We start from the raw sequence: 25012 nt of genomic DNA on the forward strand, positions 1-25012 counted from the left end.
ATAGTATTAAACAGAACTGCAATACAACCCTCAATAGTATTTTTGACAAGGCTATTGCTAGAAATAAATGTCAATAAAATAATATTGCAAATGGTTACTATACACTATTTACAATACTAAGCAGGTTCATTGCAGCCTAATTGTTGACATATAAAGACAGAACAGACAGTGTAAATACCTTTCTTGTTCCACATGCAACAGGTTGGAACTCATTTTACAAAATGGCTCAGAGATGAAATTGCTTGTTAGTTGAGCCACAATAATTCTTATTCAGGTTAAGCTAAAAAAATTATTTTCTAAACTGAGGTGCTGCATTGACAGGGGTTAAAACGAAAAAAAAAAAGGTTTTGTCAAGTGAGTTAATTGAAAACACGTTGGCTATTAAAACCATGAGAGGCAAATAAACGCTTTTGAATCTCAGTACAGTACCAAATCTAGACAGCAAGCAGTCTCTTATTTTTTGTTTGAGACATGGCTCTGAGGAAAGACGTGGCTCTGAGGAAAGAACGTCAACCACTTGCAGTCTATACCAAATCAGTTGACAAACAACACATACACAGGTGAAAAAATGGTTGGAAACATCTGTTTCATTGCCAAGTGCTACTGACAGTACAGTTGCTGTGATGTAGCCAAAAAAACTGGAGAACAATCAGTATTATAATTTGATGCAAATTTTTAATCCTTTTCATTGGCCAAGGGCCCATCATGTGACCTTCAAATAACTGCCTACAAATAATGGTCCACTCACGGGCAATGTCGTCCTACTGTGTTTCGCTGCAAACAATATTCTGCTCGTGTGTAAATGAAACCACACTTTTCTCCTGCTTGTGATTGCTCTTGCGTGACAATGGCAGATTGATTCGCTTCCCAAAGATATTCATTAAAAAACAGACTTGGTGATCTAATGATTATTGAACTACTCGGCAATCACAAAATATCATGATTTGTCAGTGTCTCATAGATCAATTATTTGCCTCAGCCATTAGCTTTGGCAAATAATTGATCAGCTCGCCACAGATAAATCACGATATTTTACTCAACCTCGTGCAATAACTATCGTCTCCTAAAATTTCTTACTCCAATGAAGATTTAAAGCTGTGTGAAGTCATGACAGGTACAGAGAGATTTTGAACTTACTTCGGCAATGGTCAGCAAATGCCAACATTAAAGCTAATGCCCCTTTATTGTTTCCTTGATCATAAGGAACACTAATTACCACAGCCTCAGTTCCTGCTATTCTGGGAGCTCTAAGAATGCCATAAATATTAACACCCATTGATGTATGAGGCTCCACTATTCCAGCAAAGGGCATGTGAACTGTAAAATTCTGGTGGTATGTCTGCAGACCGCTGTTTTCCATCACATTTGCAATCATCTCTGATGCAGCTTTGCTGAAAATATTTTGAATAACAGTGTTCAAAAATGACAAATTTATGAGAATTAACAATAGGGTTTTAAGGATCTTGAAACAGGGTACACAATTTTTTAGTATTTAGCATCTTGAACAGGGTGTCTTTTTAGACGGCATCCTTTAACCCTTTTAAGCCCCAGTATTCACATACAAATTCTCCAAACGGGTCTCTATGCATTTCTATAAGGAATAAGTTGAGAGAATTTGATAAAAGATCAAAGCATTTTCCCTCAGGTGTTTATTTTGTTAATTCTCACAACCTATTCGCTTGATTGTGTATTAATATTGTAACGAGAAAATTGATGTTTGTCACTCTTGGGACTTAACGTTTAAAAGAGTGTGAAGGTTGGTGATAAGGGGTCTAAATGTGTGGTACCCAAAAATTGATTTTTTTTACTTTTTTTGTAAGAATCGGGATCATTAAACTATGAAATCTTGTCAAAAAGGGTGATGAAAAGAAAAGACAAAAATTATTTTTGTCTTAAACAGGGTAAGGGTTTAAAGATCTCTGTGGAGACCCCACCCAAATAACTGCCATTCAGGATAATAGGGAGTTTGTGCAACAACAATGGCGACGGCAACAAAAATGCAAAAAAGCATAGGTTTAGACAAGCAAAACAACAACTTTGCTCATGTATCACGCTTTTTGTACATTTCTCTGCCATCGTTGCACGACTACAACATGAAACTGCCTAATTTCATGTTTTGTCGAGGACAGGAACAAAAGACAAGAATTTCTTTTTTTTTCTTGAACTTTGATGCAGTCCTTTAGAATTCAACTCCAAAAAAATTTACAAACATTTGACGAATTAAACGAGATGCAATAAGCACAATTAAGTTTGAGGCAGCGCAAATTGACTTTTTAAGTGACATTTTCTTAGCCATCGCCATCATCGTTGTGTAAACTCCCTAATATTGCTGAACAGTAAACACCTGAATGATAACTACATAAATCTGCAGTTTCTTTGTTTTATTGAGTGGCCAAAAAAATATTGCTAACTAAAGAAAACAGACAAACCTCATGTCCCCTTCAGGTAATGTAGAAAGTTTTTTGAACAATTCAGAAGCAAGTCTGTGACTCTTGAATTCAGCTTCAACCAGTCCAGGCAACAAAGCATTTTCAGAAAAATAAACTCGGTCATTGAATGCACGATCTGACAGAGCACACAGCCAGATTATTCCAGCAAGATAGCTAAGAATACTGTAAAAGAACCATTAAGGATAAAACTTTGTAAGTAAGATTCAAATCAGAGGAATTCTAAGGAATGAATGTGCCATTAGGCAAAGACCAGTAGTTAGATGTGGGTGGGGCTCATGAAAAAGAGGTTTATATAAACACCAATGAAACACCAATGAAATAACAGGTGAGCTTTCGCGAGAAAACTTGATATCTTCACATGTGAAAATAACAAGTTATCTTCACATGTGAAAATATCACCTTTGCTGTGGCTACATAATAAATTGCGCCTTTCACACCAAAAAACTATTAAAGTGAAATGGTTTGGTATTTCATTGGTGTTTATATAATAAATAGAACATTACATGGCCGCTTGGAGATACGAAATTTCTCTTCAACACTTGAAGAGAAATTTCAAATCTCCGCGCGGCCATGTAATATCCTCTATTTACAATTATGATTGTTCATTCCCAAAGTGCTAAAAAATGCACCAATGAACATATATCCCCTCAGAAAATGTACCTGACATGCATTCGTTCCTAAAAACCTTCAGAAATTCCAACAAACAACAACCGAATTGTTTTTACAATTAAATTTCCAAAAGTTATTTCTAATGTTGGTACCATAATTTTGAGCAATGTTTGACTAAAATATCCACCACTTTCTTGCGCTGATGAACATCTGACAAGAGGCCCATTCTTAAGTATTAACCTGAAATAAAAATAAGACAGAGTTATGTGCTGCTTGATCGCAGAACCTTCTCATAACACAGCACACCTTTAAAGAACTTGTTTAGTGAAATAGTGACATATTTGACAGCGCTAGCGCTGCTTCGAACGTGACGAAAGCTTTATAAAAATGCATCACAATTTACACCTAAAAGTAGGTTAGAAATCAAACAGAACTCTGAATTCAACGCAATACAATCTGAATAGCAAAATAAGTCAACATTTTGAAGAAAATCTCCGCATAAACTTATTCATTTCTTACCCGCAAAAACACCTAAAATTTATCTGCCATCTTTGATTGAGCTCCTTTCCAGTTCTTTGAGAGCGCTCCCGGTTCCATAGATTGCGAGGCTACTTGGCGAGGCGAGGCTACAAATTTTCCGTGTTCTGCCATGCGCAATACTGTTATGCAATATTGCCGTATTCAAGATGGCGTACAGGTTCAGCCGGCTTCGGGATATTTCAAAGCGACTACAAGATGTTTTTAAGGTAAAAACAGGTTGATTTTAGAGTTAAAGCTGTTTTCTTTATGTATAGATGTCATAAGATGACTTCCAGTCGGAGTAATCGAGTTCGAATGCCGATTTGTTGCTAAGATTTATAATGTGTGGTGTATACATTTGGTAAACCGTTCCAGACGCATCTTAACTGTCTAGTGGCGGCAGATGATTAGTAAAATCAAGGGAGATTCTTATGTTACGATTTGTTTTGTTGAATTTGTGATATAAGCGTAATGTATCGGGAATCAACTTGTGAATTGTAATAAGACTTATTTAATAATATGTTCCTTTCCTATTAGTATTATAGATTTCACTGACTGATTTATCAGAGAGTTGTATTATTTTCCTCAAACGAGTAGAATAGGCAGTCATTGTCCTTTAAGGCCAAAGCTTTATAAGATATAAAAAGCACTGTAGTGCAAACATCCGTACTGCACTACTGTAAATTTTAAAAGCAAATTCAAAAGCCCAGATTTGTACATTTGGACTGCTGCAAATTGTTTTTAAACTGTCAGTTGATCAGGGTTGAATGGGCAATATCACAGGAAATTTCCAGGTTTTTGTGTTAAATACACTAGAGTTATGAACAATCCCTGTCTGATTAAAAACTGACCTCCACTCACTAAGGTATAGGCAACCATAGGCAATAGTTTGAAAGAAATTTTTCAGAAATATCTTTATCAAACTTGAAACGTTTGTCAGTGTTTGTGCCTGTAACACACTATGAAATTTCCGCCCACGATCTTTATAAAATTTCGGACTGCTAGATCCAGGACTTTTTTCGCTCGGCCAAACAAATGCGCACGCGTAGTTTGGTTCGCATTTCCAACATGGCGCACGTCGATATCAGTTCTTCGCGTATTGATATAGAGGACTTTGAATTTATACCGCTGCACGAGTACATGTCTGATAATCGAAAAGTTTCCAGGAAGAAACACATTTTGAACTATACGCAAGAGCAGTTATTTGTCCCAGAAGGGCACTGTTCGTGCATTTTATGAGAGACAACTTCAACATATTCATTATGTGTTTTAAAAACGCAATATTTATCTTGATTACCGGGAAACTTTGGATGATTTTTGTTCTTACTTTTTTTAAACCTTTGTATTTTCGCAACACAGCGACGGCACAAAAATAGTGGATGAATGAATGAATTGTCCGAAGCAATATCCAGGTTGTCAATTTCCTTTGCAAATTTAGCAGCAGGTTGAGGATTGTGTCTGTCATTTGAATTTTGATCAAAAGGATTTCCACATCTTCGACAAAATAACTTGATTCTCTCTTTATGAAAGTCTTCTTCACCCTGCGGGGCGGCCATGTGTCCAAGCAGTCCTTGAATACCCACTTTTCAAAGACGATTTTGAGTTTGTTCACGCGTGTGCACACAACAATAAAGGCTCTCTTGAGCTTCGTTATTGACTGGAAAATGCCCTCGAAGCAAAGATTTTAACCGGAAAAAACCGGAAAAAAATGAAAACTTGACTTCTTTGTACCTCAACTCAACTCCTCCAAGGACTCTGACTTTGATTTTCCTAAAGACGAAGCAAAATGCCCGAATAAAACAGCCACAAAGGATAAAATTTGGTTTGCAAAATTGACCCCGCTGAAGCACATGGTGCCCACTGCGCATGTGTCAGACTAGTGGATTTTCTTCCAGGCGTTCCGCGCATCAGTGCGCCCGTTGAATTCAAAGAATTTGGCCGGGACTTTTTGGACTGAAAGGAAACTGGGCATTAACAATTAGCATATTTGAAATTTAATAAGAACTTTTCATAGTGTAACATATCCATTGACTTTGTTCTACAGTGGAACCCCGCCTTACGACCACCCCGTGATAAGACCACCTCGTTATTACAGCCATATTCTTTCAAACCAAACGTAAAAAACATTGACTCATTTTATTACTTTGAAGACCCCGTTAATGCAACCACCTCGTTATTACGACCAGGATTTTATGGCCCAACAGTGGTCGTATTAACAGGGTTCCACTGTAATAAATTTACTTAGAGAAAAAGAACACACTGTACTCTTTTATACATGACCTTTTTTTTCCTTCAGATAAATTAATGTGTGTTACTGTAAGCCATGATTTGCATAATGAAAATTTCCAGTCTACCAATTTAACATCCCTCCTTGAGGAAAACAGGATGGCTTACTGTATGTTTCTTAATCACTAATTTAGACCCAGACCAGGCTAGCCACTACTGCAACAGCAGAGGGAGCAAAGAGTAACCAAAGTGTGAGTTTTTTTGGCTTTTTTCTTTAGTTCAGTTTATTTCTGTTCAATTTTTATAAAGGTAATTGTTCAAAGAAACTTTATATAAGAATACAAAGTATATTTTTTAAATGAACAGGTGTGAAAAGGGTCTCTCTTAAAATAATTTGTCACCCTTTTTTCATTGAGTCAAGTCTACTAAACAAATTTTGTTCTAGTAATGAAATATTCAATATGTTCAAGGAGTGAGCTTTAGATTTAGTCATTATGATGAAGGCTTAGTTTTCCTCCTTTGGTGATAGTAAGTTCCCTGTTTAGGGATACTGAAATATGATTTAGGAGTGTGCAGGGATACTGGATAAATACTTAACTGCTCTATATCTCATATGTAAATTTAAAACTCCCAAAGGATAAAGTCTGGAAAAGTGGTAAAAAGTTTTGAGTTTATTTTAAAGCTACAAGTGCTTTGGAAGTGAAATGTTTTCCATTTTGGTCAAATCTTATTCAATCTCGCCCATGTGTTTGCAGCACACCATGCGAAAAGCTTTGTTCCTGCATTTTTTATGTCTCTATTGATCATCTATTTGATAACCTTGAGTCTGAAAAAGAAATTATTCTTTTGGAGTAAAATCTGGAAAAAGTCTTGAATATTGGATCCAACGATCTGTACAAACTCTGTGCAAACCAGCACAGGGGAACCTTGATGTAATGAAGGGCCAAGTGTCAGGCAAAATACTTTCACTATAACAAGGTTTCATTATCTTGAGGCTTTTTTCCATGTTATATTTTACCATGACTGGGGAGAAGAAGAAGAATTATTGTCCATTCACTTTTAGCGCCATAACATTTCTGTAAAAATTGGGACCTGAAGAAGCAAAACATAAACAGGGGTGTCATTGAAGATTTGTCTATACTTTCTCTGACAGATGTGGTTTGCACTTGGCACGCTTGCTGCAGGAGGTCTTGCAACAGGATACTTACTTCAGCCAAGTGTTAATGCTAATGAGCTGGAACTCCATCCTCCACATTTTCCCTGGGCTCATAAGGGTGCGTTTAGTTCACTGGATCATGCAGCGTAAGTAATACCATGCTATCATAATCTAATGGTTAATTTCCTTACTAATAGCAGTGAAAATCCTGATTGTCTGTTTTTTGTTGTTGTTGTTGTTTTTTTTGTTAAAGAAAATTTGGAACATTGGACAAAACATGCAGTTTTGGTGAAAATTGTCCAGGAGATCAAGATTAAACACAGTTTGAAACATCCTGCAAGTGCTTAGCCCTCATCAACTTTTGATAATTTGCTAGCTTCTGTTCTTGTTTTGAATTGCCTTTTATTTTCTTGTGAAAAAAAGGAGAATTTGATGCTTCATCAAGTGTCACCCCGGTTATTCTACACACCTCTTCAAGATTCATGTTCTTGATTGATTCTAAAATTTGCCATTTTACTTGAAGCATTCGTCGAGGCTATGAAGTTTACAGACAAGTCTGTGCAGCCTGCCATTCTATGGACCAATTAGCATATCGCCATCTTGTGAATGTGGCATACACAGAAGATGAAATGAAAGCTATAGCTGCCGAGGTAATGATGCATTACTCATTTGTATAAACAACCCCTTTCTGGCTTGGATGCTTAATTTATTAAAAGATGTTATTATTCATTCAAAATATTTCCCCGATTCCGATTGGCTGAAAGCACACGCATAATTCACCATATCCAGCTACTGATGACCAAATTTGGAAGAATGACATCAATAGTGAAGCTTCCTTGCAGGTTAATACACCATTAACTGAGAAGACCTTGGGACTAGGTTGAGCTGTTTTGGTTGTGAAAACAAAAATGGAGGACATTTCACTCGTTTTAAGAGTAAGAACTAGGTGAAATAATAGCTAAAAACATGGCAAGAACAGCAAGAAGGCAGCTTGAACGGCGACATCTGCTATCTGAAGAATATTTGCGAGCTGAACAACCGTGAACGTGCACTATCGGAGATGAACTTAACATCGATGGAGGTAAGCATGTTTTAGCTATGTTTTTAAACAAGGAATTATTTTGAATGAATAATAAAACAATTATTGAATTTGGCTTTCATATCTTATGAAGAATTATGGACATCTCGGAGGGTATAAATGCGCCTTGGCCTACAGCCTCAATGGATAACACCCTCCTTGATCTCCATGATTTTTCAAAAGTTACTCAGCCTCATTCATTTATTGTTGATTTTTTGTCTAGAAAAACTGGACTACATTTTCAGAAATGCCATTGCTCCCTTAAAATTTCCACCAGAATGACCCTAAAAGTCCTGTTCCTTTTACTGTCCAACCAGATTTCCTGAAAACATTTTGTAAATGGTAAACAACCCACATTTTGCAAGGGTTTGTGAGATACATTATGTCTTGTAAAAAGGATATTCTAATTTGTGTGTAGAAGAAGGTTTGTTGGTTGGACATGGTTGCTAGAAAATTAACAATTTAGGTGTGTACATGGCACTTGTTGTACCCAGAGTTGTTGAGGGCCAACAGAACCACCTACACACAATATGTGAGGAACACTCTAGGGCTGTTAACACTGTACAATAGGAGACGATTCCTCAAATTTGATTTTATTTTTAAGATTGTAAACAACCAAAACTGCCTTAAGCAACTAGAGGGTTACATAACCAGGAGGGCTGAGCCCCAACACAGAAATCTGCGGAACCAGGGCACTCTCGACATACCATAATTTAAGACTTCTTCAGGAAGAAAGACTTTCCAAATTGCTGGTGCGAGTGAAGGGAACTCACTCCCTACAAAACTTAGGAAAACAACTAGTATAGGCTCTTTTAAATTTAATTTTTTTAAACAACTGAGAGACAGTGACATTAGTAATCATCAATGTACAGTATAACTGGTTGGATTTTTGTAGTGTTTTTTAATAGTTTTTAGTGGTTCTTAATATTTTTTATTAGTTTTTAGTAGTTCTCAAATTAATGGTTTTTAGTAGTCTTATCTTGGCAGTTTTTAGCATCTTTGAAATGTAATTTAGAATAATATCATTATAAATTTTATTTACTGGACATCTTGTTAAGACCAGCATTGTATAATGCTGATAGATATCTCCGGTATAAATATAGCTTTAATTATTATTATTATTATTATTATTACTATTTATTTTTATTAAAGTTGCAGTGTAATCACGTGGTATGCTTTCATTTTGCATCTCCCATTGCAATGAACAATACCAACACACTGTTTAATTTTAGCTTTAGCATGGGATTACAGCTGCCTTTTACCTCTCCTCTTTTTTTTGGCCCATGGTGGCCAGTAGCAATGACAAGAATCTACTTTGACTTTGGTATAAATACAACTCTTGTTTTGTCAAATAGAAACTGGTACAGTTAAATCTTTGTAAAATATTCATTAGCGGAAATAGATCACTTGTTTACTTTCCTAGTTTTGCTAATTTTATTTATCACTTGCCCATTAATGGTGCATCTGAATTTATTAGTATTACTTGCATTATTATTATTTTACAGTTTATTTACTGGTACTATTATCATATTTCTTTACCGACAGGCTCAGGTTGAAGATGGACCAGATGATGATGGAAACATGTTTACCAGACCAGGGAAGGTGAGAAAAAAAACACCAGAATGTGATACTTTGTGAACTTTGTCACCATTAAATGTAGAGAAGATCATTGCAGTTAAAGACACAGCTTATGCTGTTGCCAAAAGAGAGCTTGAAAAAAATTTAGGCTTTCCTGGATTCAAACCCTGACAACTGGGATACCAGTGTAGTGCTCTAACCAATATTTCTTTTTGTTGAGGTACAACCAGTTGCAAAAGTACTTGAGACACTGTACCGTATTTTGGCATAAATGGCCTGTCCATGATCTTGTGCTTGTGATCCTCCCTCCACCCCTTATCAAAGTTGCTAGCAATACAAGACCATACTCAAAACTTGGAGGAACAACTTTGAATGGGAGGGAGGAGGGAGGTCAGTATTATATCTCACAGACCTGTGACCAGGAGCGATTTGAAGCAAGAAAGGTTTTCGTGGGAGTGTCTCAACATTTTTACATCTGGTTGTAGCAAGCCATCTGAGAGCTGGTCTTTAAATTGGTTCATGGTATACCCATGAAAGACTTAAGTGAAGTGAATGGTGAACAGCATCACAGAGCTCAGGGTTCCAATCCTCGCAAGCCTAAATTTTTTCAGGCGTTTTCTCATAACTGCATGATGATCTCCATTCCATGGTTCAATAACATGAGATTTCACATGAGTGTATATTAGCTTGTGTGGCTATTCTCTGTTAATAATTACCTCTTTTGCATTTTTAGCTATCAGATCATTTTCCTAAGCCATATCCAAATGAACAAGCTGCCAGAGCTGCAAATGCAGGTAAGAAATATGAACTTTAAGGTGGCTGAACACAGTTTTGGCAGTTTGTGAGTATATGTCATTTACCAAATCATAGCAAGCTCACAAGCTGAAACTTAGCAATTGAAAAATATACTGATGAAAGATTTTGATTGACTGGTAAAATGTGATGTTTTCATAGTTTCCATGGCAACATTAACGATCGAATACAGCCTTAAAATTTCACTTTTGCTCAGTTTACATAAAATTCTCTCATAGATTTTGCCATAAACTTGCACACAGCTTACTTTAATTAATCACTACCATTTGAAACTGATTTGACCAAATTTTAACAGACGGGTTTTTAGATAATCAATAATATAATTGTACTGTAATTATTAACTGTGTCACAAAATTTGTCTGTTCAATTTCCATTTTAAAGTTCTCATTATTTAAAATATATTAAAGTAAAAATTCTGCCAAATATCACAAAATTTTAATAACTAGATTTGAGAAATCGTCTCCCGTTTACCTGTCCTTTATTCTCCGCCATAATTGTTTGTCTGATTTAAAACACGCACCGTCACGCAAGTTACCGCTGACCCCCCGCAAAACTGTGTTCAGCGATCAACAGTTGAAAGTTATTCCAAACAAATTCCACTACTGTTTAACTCAGAAAACTGTGAACACCTATAATTTTTCAGGATTTGGTTGTGTAGTGGCAAGTCGCAATAAAGTTCGGGACATGCAAGCAGCTTCAAAACCAAAAACTTATTACTATGATCGAGGTTTAGTCTGATTGACTTTTGCTGGTGTTCATGGTTTTGTGAGATTCACGGTAATATGCTTGTGATAAAGATTTATTACCGGTATGAGAGATTTCCATTTCTTGATTACTTATTTATGTTCTAAGTGACCCTTAAGAATACCTGAGAAATTGTCATTGTTTTACATTCTATAGGTGCTTATCCACCAGACCTTAGTCTTATAACATCGGCACGACATGGTGGAGAGGTAAGCAATCACTCATGGGATTTAGAATTTTATTTATGGTAAACATCAAAATAAAGCCTGGCAAATGCCCTGACAGCACTAAGGGTTTATTGCTGATGAAGTCTGTGCAATGCAGTCAAAATCTTCAAGGCTATAATCTGAGACTTTTGAGACTAGAATTTATTTTTTTCACGAATAAAAGGTACTTTAGTTCTCAACGTATAAACAACATTTTGGGCAGTTTTAAACAACAATGGCCTAGCGTGACAAGAAAAATTGGAAATGTCTTCAAAATAATGGGGAACATCTTTCCAGAGTTTCTGTTGAATGGTTCTGATTTAGCCAGAGAATGACTTCCCCCTTCTCCCCTATTCCCCCTTGTTCCCCTCATCGCTCCTTTTCCCCATCCTCCCCTTGTTAACCCTGTTCCCCTGTTCCACCTGTTACCCCTGTTCCCCTTCTTCCCCTGTTTCCCTGTTTCCCGAGTTCTCCTGTTCCCCTTCATCCCCTGTTCCCCTTGTTCCCGTGAACTCTCTAATCCCCTTCTAACCCCTGTTCCCCTGATTGCCATCTTTCCCCTAGTTCGATCTGTTTCCCTTGCACCCCTATTCCCCCTTCTTGTTCCCCTTGTTCCTGTTACGCCCCTATTCCCCTTAGTCCCCCCTTGTTCCCGTTGTTACCCTTTGCTTCCCCTGGTTACCCCTTGTTACCCTTTGTTCCCCTGTTCCCCCTCTTACCCTTTGTTCCCCCTTGTTACCCCTTTGTTCCCCCTTGTTCCCTCTTCTTCCCCTTGTTCCACCTTGTTCCCCCTTGTTCCCTCTTGTTCCCCTTCTTACCCCTTCTTTTCCCTTAATACCCCTTGCTTCCCCTTCTTTCCCTTATTGCCGTTGTTCCAAATTCTTACCCCTTGTTCACTCATGTTCGCCCTAGTTCCCTCTTGTTTCCCCTTGTTCTCCTTGTTCCTCTTGTTCTTCTTTTTTACCCCTTGTTACCCTTGTTCCCCCTTTGTTACCCCTTGTTACCCCTTGTTACCCTTGTTACCCCTTGTTACCCCTTGTTACCCTTGTTACCCTTGTTCCCCCTTTGTTACCCCTTGTTACCCCTTGTTACTCCTTGTTACCCCTTGTTACCCCTTGTTACCCTTGTTACCCCTTGTTACCCCTTGTTACCCCTTGTTACCCTTGTTACCCCTTGTTACCCCCTGTTACCCCTTGTTACCCTTGTTACCCCTTGTACCCCTTGTTACCCTTGTTCTCCCTTTGTTACCCTTGTTCCCCCTTTTGTTACCCCTTGTTACCCCTTGTTACCCCTTGTTACCCCTTGTTACCCTTGCTACCCCTTGTTACCCCTTGTTACCCTTGTTACCCCATGTTACCCTTGTTCCCCCTTTGTTACCCCTTGTTACCCCTTGTTACCCCTTGTTACCTTTTTTTATCCCTTGTTACCCTTGTTACCCCTTGTTACCCCCTGTTACCCCTTGTTACCCTTGTTACCCCTTGTACCCCTTGTTACCCTTGTTCCCCCTTTGTTACCCTTGTTCCCCCTTTTGTTACCCCTTGTTACCCCTTGTTACCCCTTGTTACCCCTTGTTACCCCTTGTTACCCCTTGTTACCCTTGTTACCCCTTGTTACCCTTGCTACCCCTTGTTACCCCTTGTTACCCCATGTTACCCTTGTTCCCCCTTTCTTACCCCTTGTTACCCCTTGTTACCTTTTGTTACCCCTTGTTACCCTTGTTACCCCTTGTTACCCCTTGTTCCCCCTTTGTTACCCCTTGTTACCCCTTGGTACCCTTGTTACCCCTTGTTACCCGTTGTTCCCCCTTTGTTACCCCTTGTTAGCCCTTGTTACCCTTGTTACCCCTTGTTACCTTTTTTTATCCCTTGTTACCCTTGTTACCCATTGTTACCCTTGTTACCCCTTGTTACCCTTTTTTCCTCTTTGTTACCCCTTGTTACCCCATGTTACCCTTGTTCCCACTTTGTTACCCCTTGTTACCCCTTGTTACCCCTTGTTACCCTTGTTACCCCTTGTTACCCCCTGTTACCCCTTGTTACCCTTGTTCCCCCGTGTACCCCTTGTTACCCTTGTTCCCCCTTGTTACCCCTTGTTACCCTTGTTACCCTTCTTACCCCTTGTTACCCCTTGTTACCCTTGTTACCCTTGTTACCCCTTGTTACCCCTTTGTTACCCCTTCCTACCCCTTTGTTACCCCTTGTTACCCTTGTTACCCCTTGTTACCCCTTGTCACCCTTGTCACCCTTGTTACCCCTTGTTACCCCTTGTTACCCTTGTTACCCTTGTTACCCCTTCTTACCCCTTGTTACCCTTGTTACCCCTTGTTACCCTTGTTCCCCCTTTGTTACCCCTTGTTACCCCTTGTTACCCTTGTTACCTCTTGTTACCCCTTGTTACCCCTTGTTACCCCTTGTTACCCCTTGTTACCCTTGTTACCCTTGTTCCCCCTTTGTTCCCCTTTGTTACCCCTTGTTACCCCATGTTACCCTTGTTACCCCTTGTTACCCCTTGTTACCCCTTGTTACCCCTTGTTACCCCTTGTTACCCTTGTTACCCTTGTTCCCCCTTTGTTACCCTTTGTTACCCCTTGTTACCCCTTGTTACCCTTACTACCCCTTCTTACCCCTTGTTACCCCTTGTTACCCCTTGTTACCCTTGTTACCCCATGTTACCCTTGTTACCCCTAGTTACCCCTTGTTACCCCTTGTTACCCTTGTTCCCCCTTTGTTACCCTTTGTTACCCCTTGTTACCCTTGTTACCCCTTGTTACCCTTACTACCCCTTCTTACCCCTTGTTACCCCTTGTTACCCCTTGTTACCCTTGTTACCCCATGTTACCCTTGTTACCCCTTGTTACCCCTTCTTACTCTTGTTCCCCCTTTGTTACCCCTTGTTACCTTTTTTTATCCCTTGTTACCCTTGTTACCCCTTGTTACCCTTTGTTACCCCTTGTTACCCCTTGTTACCCCTTGTTACCCTTGTTACCCTTGTTACCCCTTGTTACCCTTGTTACCCTTGTTACCCTTTTTTCCTCTTTGTTACCCCTTGTTATCCCATGTTACCCTTGTTCCCACTTTGTTACCCCTTGTTACCCCTTGTTACCCCTTGTTACCCCTTGTTACCCTTGTTACCCCTTGTTACCCCTTGTTACCCCCTGTTACCCCTTGTTACCCTTATTACCCCTTGTACCCCTTGTTTCCCTTGTTCCCCCTTGTTACCCCTTGTTACCCTTGTTACCCCTTGTTACTCCTTGTTCCCCCTTTGTTACCCCTTGTTACCCCTTGTTACCCCTTGTTACCCTTGTTACCCCTTGTTACCCTTGTTACCCCTTGTTACCCCTTGTTACCCTTGTTCCCCCTTTGTTACCCCTTGTTACCCTTGTTACCCCTTGTTACCCCTTGTTACTCCTTGTTCCTCCCTTATTACCCCTTGTTACTCCTTGTTCCCCCTTTGTTCCCCCTTGTTACCCCTTGTTCCCCCTTGTTACCCCTTGTTACCCTTGTTACCCTTCTTACCCCTTGTTACCCCTTGTTACCCTTGTTACCCTTGTTACCCCTTGTTACCCCTTTGTTACCCCTTTGTTACCCCTTGTTACCCTTGTTACCCCTTTGTTACCCCTTTGTTCCCCCTTTTTTACCCCTTGTTACCCTTGTTACCCCTTGTTACCCTTGTTACCCCTTGTTACCCCTTGTTCCCCCTTTGTTACCCGTTCTTACCCTTGTTACCCCTTGTTACCCCTTGTTCCTCCTTTGTTACCCCTTGTTACCCTTGTTACCCCTTGTTACTCCTTGTTCCTCCCTTATTACCCCTTGTTACTCCTTGTTCCCCCTTTGTTCCCCCTTGTTACCCCCTGTTCCCCCTTGTTACCCCTTGTTACCCTTGTTACCCTTCTTACCCCTTGTTACCCCTTGTTACCCTTGTTACCCTTGTTACCCCTTGTTACCCCTTTGTTACCCCTTTGTTACCCCTTGTTACCCTTGTTACCCCTTTTTTACCCCTTTGTTCCCCCTTTTTTACCCCTTGTTACCCTTGTTACCCCTTGTTACCCTTGTTACCCCTTGTTACCCCTTTTTCCCCCTTTGTTACCCGTTGTTACCCTTGTTACCCCTTGTTACCCCTTGTTCCCCCTTTGTTACCCCTTGTTACCCTTGTTACCCCTTCTTACCCCTTCTTACCCCTTGTTACCCTTCTTACCCTTGTTACCCCTTGTTACCCTTGTTCCCCCTTTGTTACCCCTTGTTACCCCTTGTTACCCTTGTTACCCCTTGTTACCCCTTGTTACCCCTTGTTACCCTTGTCACCCTTGTTACCCCTTGTTACCCTTGTTGCCCCTTTGTTACCCCTTGTTACCCCTTGTTACCCTTGTTACCCCTTGTTACCCTTGTTACCCCTTGTTCCCCCTTTGTTACCCCTTGTTACCCCTTGTTACCCTTGTTACCCTTGTTCCCCCTTTCTTACCCCTTGTTACCCCTTTGTTACCCTTGTTACCCCTTGTTACCCCTTGTTACCCTTGTTCCCCCTTTGTTACCCCTTGTTACCCCTTGTTACTCCTTGTTACCCCTTGTTACCCCTTGTTACCCTTGTTACCCCTTGTTACCCCTTGTTACCCTTGTTACCCCTTGTTACCCTTGTTACCCTTGTTACCCCTTGTTACCCCTTGTTACCCCCTGTTACCCCTTGTTACCCTTGTTACCCCTTGTACCCCTTGTTACCCTTGTTCCCCCTTTGTTACCCTTGTTCCCCCTTTTGTTACCCCTTGTTACCCTTGCTACCCCTTGTTACCCCTTGTTACCCCATGTTACCCTTGTTCCCCCTTTGTTACCCCTTGTTACTCCTTGTTACCTTTTGTTACCCCTTGGTACCCTTGTTACCCCTTGTTACCCCTTGTTCCCCCTTTGTTACCCCTTGTTACCCCTTGTTAACCCTTGTTACCTTTTTTTATCCCTTGTTACCCTTGTTACCCCTTCTTACCCCCTGTTACCCCTTGTTACCCTTGTTACCCCTTGTACCCCTTGTTACCCTTGTTCCCCCTTTGTTACCCTTGTTCCCCCTTTTGTTACCCCTTGTTACCCCTTGTTACCCTTGTTACCCCTTGTTACCCCTTGTTACCCCTTGTTACCCTTGTTACCCCTTGTTACCCTTGCTACCCCTTATTACCCCTTGTTACCCCTTGTTACCCTTGTTACCCGCAACCAACCGCAACCAAGAATGTACGCGGATGATACTCACCTAACATATGCTGACAATGACATCTGCTCCCTTGAAGCTTCTTTAAATCAGGACTTGTTAAATATAAACAATTGGCTCATTGCCAATAAATTGACTCTCAATATGACTAAAACTGAATTTATGTTAATCGGATCAAGACAAAAATTGAATAGTCTATCCGTTCTCCCAGACTTAGAAATTAATGGCACACAATTAAACAGAGTCGATTTTACCAAGTCTCTTGGTGTATTAATTGATGAAAATCTAACATGGAGTAATCATATCAACGCTATATCTAAAAAAATCTCTTCTGGTATTGGATCTATTAAACGAATAAGTCGCTGTGTTCCTCCTGCAACTCTACATAATATCTATCATGGGTTAGTCCAATCACACTTCGACTATTGTAGTGTTGTTTGGGGTAACTGTGCCAAAACATTATCTGACAAATTACAGAGACTTCAAAATCGTGCTGTCCGCGTCCTTACCCATTCTAGTTATGATGCTGACGCCAACCAACTGCTTAAAGAATTAGGCTGGGACAATTTAGAAACTCGACGTCAAAAACTAAAGGCTGAGATGGTCTACAAGTCCTTAAACGGCCTCGCACCGAATTATTTGTCCTCGAAATTCATTCAACGGAGTGATGTGATTACTTCTTACAATTTGCGCGATTCTGATAATAAGCTTGCAATACCATTGCCGCGTACTAACCATTACAAAAATAGCTTTGCCTATAGTGGTGCAGTCCTCTGGAACAGTCTACCCTCAGCTGCTAGGCAAGCAACATCTCTGACTAATTTCCGACGATTCTTAATTAATTCCGACACGGCATTCATGTAAAACAGGCTTTAATTTAGTTTATTTTTCCTTAATAGTTAGCAATATTTTAAATTATAGAATATTAATCTGTATACATAGTTTCGTATTTAAGTTGTAGCGTTATATTAAATTGTTAATGCCTGATGTATTTACCGTGTTTTTAAATAAAGATGATGATGATGATGATGATGACCCCATGTTACCCTTGTTCCCCCCTTGTTACCCCTTGTTACCCCTTGTTACCTTTTGTTACCCCTTGTTACCCTTGTTACCCTTGTTACCCCTTGTTACCTTTTTTTATCCCTTGTTCCCCTTTTGTTACCCCTTGTTACCCCTTGTTACCCTTGTTACCCCTTGTTACCGTTGTTACCCTTGTTACCCTTTTTTCCTCTTTGTTACCCCTTGTTACCCCATGTTACCCTTGTTCCCACTTTGTTACCCCTTGTTACCCCTTGTTACCCTTGTTACCCCTTGTTACCCTTGTTACCCTTGTTGCCCCTTTGTTACCCTTGTTACCCCTTGTTACCCCTTGTTACCCCTTGTTACCCTTGTTACCCTTGTTCCCCCTTTGTTACCCCTTGTTACCCCTTGTTACTCCTTGTTACCCCTTGTTACCCCTTGTTACCCTTGTTACCCCTTGTTACCCTTGTTACCCCTTGTTACCCTTGTTACCCTTGTTACCCCTTGTTACCCCCTGTTACCCCTTGTTACCCCTTGTTACCCTTGCTACCCCTTGTTACCCCTTGTTACCCCTTGTTACCCTTGTTACCCCATGTTACCCTTGTTCCCCCTTTGTTACCCCTTGTTACCTTTTGTTACCCCTTGTTACCCTTGTTACCCTTGTTACCCCTTGTTACCCCTTGTTCCCCCTTTGTTACCCCTTGTTACCCCTTGTTACCCCTTGTTCCCCCTTTGTTACCCCTTGTTACCCCTTGTTACCCTTGTTACCCCTTGTTACCGTTGTTACCCTTGTTACCCTTTTTTCCTCTTTGTTACCCCTTGTTACCCCATGTTACCCTTGTTCCCACTTTGTTACCCTTTGTTACCCCTTGTTACCCCTTGTTACCCTTGTTACCCCTTGTTACCCTTGTTACCCCTTGTTACCCCCTGTTACCCCTTGTTACCCTTGTTACCCCGTGTACCCCTTCTTACCATTGTTCCCCCTTGTTACCCCTTGTTACCCTTGTTACCCTTCTTACCCCTTGTTACCCCTTGTTACTCTTGTTACCCCTTTGTTACCCCTTCCTACCCCTTTGTTACCCCTTGTTACCCCTTGTTACCCTTGTTACCCCTTGGTTCCCCCTTTGTTACCCCTTGTTACCCCTTGTTACCCTTCTTACCCTTGTTATCCTTGTTACCCCTTGTTACCCTTGTTACCCTTGTTCCCCCTTTGTTACCCCTTGTTACCCCTTGTTACCCCTTGTTACCCCTTGTTACCCTTGTTACCCCATGTTACCCTTGTTCCCCCTTTGTTACCCCTTGTTACCCCTTGTTACCTTTTGTTACCCCTTGTTACCCTTGTTACCCTTGTTACCCCTTGTTCCCCCTTTGTTACCCCTTGTTACCCCTTGTTACCCTTGTTACCCCTTGTTACCCCTTGTTACCCCTTGTTATCTTTTTTTATCCCTTGTTACCCCTTGTTACCCCTTGTTCCCCCTTTGTTACCCCTTGTTACCCCTTGTTACCCCTTGTTACCCTTGTTACCCCTTGTTACCCCTTGTTACCTTTTTTTATCCCTTGATACCCTTGTTACCCCTTGTTACCCCTTGTTACCGTTGTTACCCTTGTTACCCTTTTTTCCTCTTTGTTACCCCTTGTTACCCCATGTTACCCTTGTTCCCACTTTGTTACCCCTTGTTACCCCTTGTTACCCTTGTTACCCCTTGTTACCCTTGTTACCCTTGTTACCCCTTGTTACCCTTGTTACCCCGTGTACCCCTTGTTACCCTTGTTCCCCCTTGTTACCCCTTGTTACCCCTTTGTTACCCCTTCCTACCCCTTTGTTACCCCTTGTTACCCTTGTTACCCCTTGTTACCCTTGTTACCCCTTGGTTCCCCCTTTGTTACCCCTTGTTACCCCTTGTTACCCCTTGTTACCCCTTGTTACCCTTCTTACCCTTGTTATCCTTGTTACCCCTTGTTACCCTTGTTACCCTTGTTCCCCCTTTGTTACCCCTTGTTACCCCTTGTTACCCCTTGTTACCCTTGTCACCCTTGTTACCCCTTGTTACCCTTGTTACCCTTGTTGCCCTTTTGTTACCCCTTGTTACCCCTTGTTACGCTTGTTACCCCTTGTTACCCTTGTTCCCCCTTTGTTACCCCTTGTTACCCCTTGTTACCCCTTGTTACCCTTGTTACCCCATGTTACCCTTGTTCCCCTTTTGTTACCCCCTTGTTACCCCTTGTCACCCCTTGTTACCTTTTGCTACCCCTTGTTACCCTTGTTACCCCTTGTTACCCCTTGTTACCCCTTGTTACCCTTGTCACCCTTGTTACCCCTTGTTACCCTTGTTGCCCCTTTGTTACCCCTTGTTACCCCTTGTTACCCCTTGTTCCCCCTTTGTTACCCCTTGTTACCCCTTGTTACCCTTGTTACCCCTTGTTACCCTTGTTACCCTTGTTACCCTTGTTCCCCCTTTGTTACCCCTTGTTACCCCTTGTTACTCCTTGTTACCCCTTGTTACCCCTTGTTACCCTTGTTACCCCTTGTTACCCCTTGTTACCCTTGTTACCCCTTGTTACCCTTGTTACCCCTTGTTACCCCTTGTTACCCCCTGTTACCCCTTGTTACCCTTGTTACCCCTTGTACCCCTTGTTACCCTTGTTCCCTCTTTGTTACCCTTGTTCCCCCTTTTGTTACCCCTTGTTACCCCTTGTTACCCTTGTTACCCCTTGTTACCCCTTGTTACCCCTTGTTACCCTTGTTACCCCTTGTTACCCTTGTTACCCCTTGTTACTCTTGCTACCCCTTGTTACCCCTTGTTACCCCTTGTTACCCTTGTTACCCCATGTTACCCTTGTTCCCCCTTTGTTACCCCTTGTTACCCCTTGTTACCCCTTGTTACCTTTTGTTACCCCTTGTTACCCTTGTTACCCCTTGTTACCCCTTGTTCCCCCTTTGTTACCCCTTGTTACCCCTTGTTACCCTTGTTACCCCTTGTTACCCCTTGTTACCCCTTGTTACCCTTGTTACCCTTGTTACCCCTTTTTACCCTTGTTACCCCTTTTTGCCCTTGCTACCCCTTGTTACCCCTTGTTACCCCTTGTTACCCTTGTTACCCCATGTTACCCTTGTTCCCCCTTTGATACTCCTTGTTACCCCTTTTACCTTTTGTTACCCCTTGTTACCCTTGTTACCCCTTGTTCCCCCTTTGTTAACCCTTGTTACTGCTTTTTACCCTTCTTACCCTTGTTACCCCTTGTTACCCCTTGTTACCCTTGTTACCCTTGTTACCCTTGTTCCCCCTTTGTTACCCTTTGTTACCCCTTGTTACCCTTGTTACCCCTTGTTACCCTTGTTACCCTTGTTCCCTCTTTGTTACCCCTTGTTACCCCTTGTTACCCTTGTTACCCCTGGTTACCCCTTGTTACCCCTTGTTACCCTTGTTACCCCTTGTTACCCCTTGTTACCCTTGTAAGAATTTTGGTGGAGGGTATAAAACGAGATCGGCATAATCTAGTTTAGGTTTCTAGAAATACGCATGTTCTGATCTTTGCGTCCTACGGGACGCATGCCATGAATTACTAGAGAAGTTAAGCTTCACGTTTACGTCAAACGGCAAACGCCATTTTGTGCCACGTTACCAAGTCTTCTCCCTACTTGTCGTTTACTGTTCCTTATTTCTCAGTGGCAGATCCAGGGGAGGCGCTGGGGGGGGGGGGGCGCCTCTTTCCCCCCCTTTTTTTTTAGACCAAAATGAGGCCCAAAGGGCTGAAAAAGTTTTTTTTTGAGACTGGGGCCTCCCCTTATCTCAGAGTCTGGATGACCGCCCCCCCCCCCCCCCCCCCCTTACCTGAAGGTCTGGATCTGCCACTGTTTCTACACCTAAATTAGAAGGTTCAGGCAATTTTTTTAATCCATAAGAATTGTCTTCAGCTGTATTTATCTGCTCATTTTCTATTTTGGAGAAGTTCTCACCTTGAATCTGACGTTTGCCGTTTGTCGTATACGTGAAGCTTAAACTCTCTATTTTGCGTCCTTGGGGACTTTTATGCGTCAGGGACGCAGGGCACAGAGGTTAGAGAATATCTGCTTATTCTGTTTTTGTCTTAGGATTATGTCTTTTCGATCCTGACGGGTTATATGGATCCCCCAGCTGGTGTTGAGGTTAAAGATGACTTGTACTTCAACCCATACTTCCCTGGACAATCAATTGCAATGGCTCCAGCACTATATAATGAGATCATTGAATACGAGGATGGTAAGCAAAAATTGTTTTTACCATACAAAGGCCCAACATAACTCTGCTATGTCAAATTTTGATATTTTCGAGAAACACAAATAATAAAAGACTTAGACATTAAAAAAAATGAGTGAGCATCTTGACCTGTTTGCTACAGGGCAGGACTTTTTGTTTAGTAATTTAAAGGAGCTGTGTCACGAAATTCAGCCAGATTAGGAAATTACACAATGCCCGTTAAATTAAGAGAAACATAAAAATAGCCGCTTAAAACTTTAAAGGAAGGTTAAAATAACATAACAGAAACAACAGATGCCACGGATGGGCAAAACTGAAGATTGAAACGGATTAAAATTAGGGTTTTTGAAAACTGTTCAGCCCAACAGTTTTTCAAAGTTGATCCCTGCTGCTTGCAACTTCGAAAATAATGCTCAGGAGACATATTTGTTTGTCTCGGATCTCTGATTTTGTCATTTACATGTAATTTCTTTGCTTACCTTAAGTCCCATAGCGATTGAGGGCGAGTAATTGGCAAAATTAAACAAAATGAACTGGACTGCCGTGACACAGCCCCTTTAACCTACGAAAAAAGTAATTTTTCAGAAATTTTTCTTTCAACTCACAGATCACTATGATTAGTGTAAAAAGAAGTTGGTTTTATAATCATTATCGTCATCGCTATCATAATCATCCTTGTCGTCGTTCTTATAGTTATTATCATCATCATCATCGGTATCATACACAGTTATCATATAATTTACTCCAGACAAATAGATAACTTATAGAAAATGGAAATATGCGATGAGATTGATCGTGCTACGAGAGAAAACGAGCGGAACGAAAACAAGGCCATGCGCTCTGACTGCTGGCAAACTGTCTGGAAGTAAGAAATGTTGACCTTCCCTTCTGTTCTGTTGTTTGTGAATATTCCAGGAACTCCTGCAACAGTCACTCAGCTGGCCAAAGATGTTTGCACATTCCTGAAGTGGGCTGCAGGTAAGAGATTCTTTCTTTTCTCCCTTCAGGGAAGTTAAGGGCGTTTGCCATTTACCAAAAAACTTCGGAAACTTCGATGGAAAGTGCCATCGGGTGAAGAACGTGTGCAATTTTACATTCGTTTCTCTCTCTCTCTTTTCAAAATTCAAGATGGCAGGACAGATATTGCCCTGAATTGCCTGGATCTGGCGAATCCTTCTGAAAAATTGAAAGTGGAACTCGTATTTCCACTTGAAAAATTTCCAACCGGAGAACTAGACAAAGAACCAGACAAAGAACGGGAGAACCGGACAAAAAACCGACATGAAATCGGACAAAAAAATCAGACAAGAAATTAAACAAAGAATTGGGCAAATAATCAGACAGGAAATCGGAAAAAAACTCGGACAAGAAATCGCACAAAAAAGCCGACAGAAATACGACCAAAGAAGAGCCGGACGAAAAAAAAAGGGACAAAAAAGCGGGCAAAAAAGAGGGTTGTCCAATACAACCTATTTTCTTGAACACACAGTAAATTAGCTCTACGCTTAACCTCTGATATTTTTCGGAAAAATGTTATCTTTCATAGAACCTGACCATGATGATCGCAAGAGAATGGGGATGAAGGTAAATATTGTTTACTAGTTTTTGATATTCTAAAGGTGATGTTACGCGAGACGATTCGCAACGACGATTTTCAGCGCAACACAACGTAGCAATGTTGCAACCATTCGAAACAATGTCGCAACAACATTGTAATGCTGCTTTGCGCTAGAAGTCGTCGTCGCGAATCGTCCTGTGTAGCATCACCTTAAAAGGGTCGAGCGCCGTGGAAAGAGTTTTTAACTAGCGTAGGCGTTTCCTCGATTCATTTCTTTTCAAACGTTCATTGAACTTATGTGGCAAACCAAAATCAGTTTGGGAGTCATGCAGGCGATTGAAAAATCTCGAGTTCTTTCAATAATAGAAGTGCCAGTGACTGAAATTATTCGTAACTGTCAAAAATGTGCCACTCGCGCCCGCGTCAAGCCCGCGCTCTTGCAAAGGCCGTGCACAAGACCTACAATCAAACAGGAGCAGTGAAGGCAGTAAAGTACACTGTACTGGGGCTACAATTTATTTTTACTCTCAGATACGGGATATGTCCGACAAGGCAATAGTTGAGTCGAATGAACAAAACATTTTGTGGGGGAATTTTCCCACCCAAGAAACTGTAAGGGGAATGGGTAAGAGCTGTCGGCGCAATGATTTCTGGGCTTGTTTGGGTAGACAAGCGTTGTTTATGATTGGTTAACAGTTGCCTTGACCATCGACCAATCACAACTGACGATTGTCCAACCAAGAAATCCCAGAAATCGTTGCGCCGAAAGCTTGTACCCATCCCTTTATTATATAGTTTCTGGAGTTTGGTGTTACAGTGATATGGGCATCCCCATTCCTAAAACCCTAGTGATATAGGCATCCCCTTCCTTTTGGGTTAGAATTAGGGTTAGGATTACAGGGAATGCCCATATCACTGGGGTTTTGGGAATGGGGATGCCCATATCTTTGTAACAGCGGACAGGACATGACACTTTGCTTTAGCCTCAATGAACGTCAGTAATTTACAGCTCTGCTGAAGTATAAATTTACACCGTTCTTGAACTTGTATACTTCAGACAAAAATACTGAACTCGAAATGTTCTGTTTCCAGGCCCTGACCCTGTTGGCTTTGCTCGCGGCGGCCTCGTACTACTACAAACGTCATAGGTGGTCGGTACTCAAGAGTCGGAAAATCGTATATCGCCCTTCACCGCACTCTTAAGAGTTGTATAAACAATTTTTTAAACTGTCTTCTCTGCGAAGATCGTACACGGAACGCGGATACACTAATCGAAAGCAACAAATTTGAATTCCCCGTTTCATTTAAGGGTGAAGGCATGTTAGATTACGCTTTTTCAGACAGCTGATGTAGATCTATACTATTTTATTTGTGCAAAAGAGTTTGTTGTAAAGAAATCTGTTGAGCAGACCATCTTAAAATTCATGGTGATTTTTGAATGGTGTTTGTGAATAGGGTTGTGCAATGTTTTCCTCATTGTAAAGCCGTTGCTAAACTCTGGTTGGGCAGGCTGTCATGTACTTGAAAGTGAATTTATCATTTCCTTGTAATTTGTTTTGAAAGAGAATAAATGCCATCGGCTATTTTTTAGTCGAGACAAAAAGTTGTTTTTGCCTCTATTAATCGA

At 41.0% G+C, this 25012-nt stretch overlaps 2 protein-coding genes across 3 annotated transcripts in view; one reads left to right on the forward strand and one right to left on the reverse strand.

The window, feature by feature from the left end:
* The window catches only part of LOC140927708 (glycosylphosphatidylinositol anchor attachment 1 protein-like), a 15162-nt gene extending 11829 nt beyond the window's left edge, over positions 1 to 3333 (reverse strand). Inside the window, exons 1-3 of the mRNA XM_073377384.1 lie at positions 3212 to 3333; positions 2430 to 2612; positions 1138 to 1391 (exon numbers count right to left, since the gene is read on the reverse strand). Coding sequence (XP_073233485.1) covers positions 1138 to 1391; positions 2430 to 2612; positions 3212 to 3285 — 511 coding nt within the window. The 5' untranslated portion in view covers positions 3286 to 3333. The remainder of the gene's footprint in view (positions 1 to 1137; positions 1392 to 2429; positions 2613 to 3211) is intronic.
* A 373-nt stretch (positions 3334 to 3706) lies between these two features.
* Positions 3707 to 24991, forward strand: LOC140927704 (cytochrome c1, heme protein, mitochondrial-like). 2 transcript variants are annotated; one of them, XM_073377380.1, is made up of 11 exons: positions 3707 to 3805; positions 5999 to 6055; positions 6958 to 7106; positions 7484 to 7610; positions 9584 to 9640; positions 10350 to 10410; positions 11330 to 11382; positions 21683 to 21830; positions 22743 to 22805; positions 23374 to 23411; positions 24478 to 24991. In XM_073377380.1, the coding sequence occupies exons 1-11, from the start codon at positions 3746 to 3748 to the stop codon at positions 24586 to 24588; spliced, it is 924 nt and encodes a 307-aa protein (XP_073233481.1). In that variant the 5' UTR covers positions 3707 to 3745; the 3' UTR covers positions 24589 to 24991. The 2 variants fall into 2 exon arrangements, with proteins under 2 accessions (XP_073233481.1, XP_073233482.1); XM_073377381.1 differs by lacking the exon at positions 5999 to 6055 and having other exon boundaries at positions 3731 to 3805.
* Positions 24992 to 25012: the final 21 nt, after the last annotated feature.

This window comes from Porites lutea, chromosome 2 (genome assembly GCF_958299795.1).
Source record: "Porites lutea chromosome 2, jaPorLute2.1, whole genome shotgun sequence".
NCBI lineage: Eukaryota > Metazoa > Cnidaria > Anthozoa > Scleractinia > Poritidae > Porites > Porites lutea.

Excerpts from the sequence above, each read along its gene's own strand:
- LOC140927704 (XM_073377380.1), top strand. The coding sequence starts at position 3,746 with ATGGCGTACAGGTTCAGCCGGCTTCGGGATATTTCAAAGCGACTACAA. Across the intron at positions 9,641-10,349 it reads TGTTTACCAGACCAGGGAAG|CTATCAGATCATTTTCCTAA; the intron begins GTGAGAAAAAAA and ends TTGCATTTTTAG. Across the intron at positions 23,412-24,477 it reads GCAAGAGAATGGGGATGAAG|GCCCTGACCCTGTTGGCTTT; the intron begins GTAAATATTGTT and ends TTCTGTTTCCAG.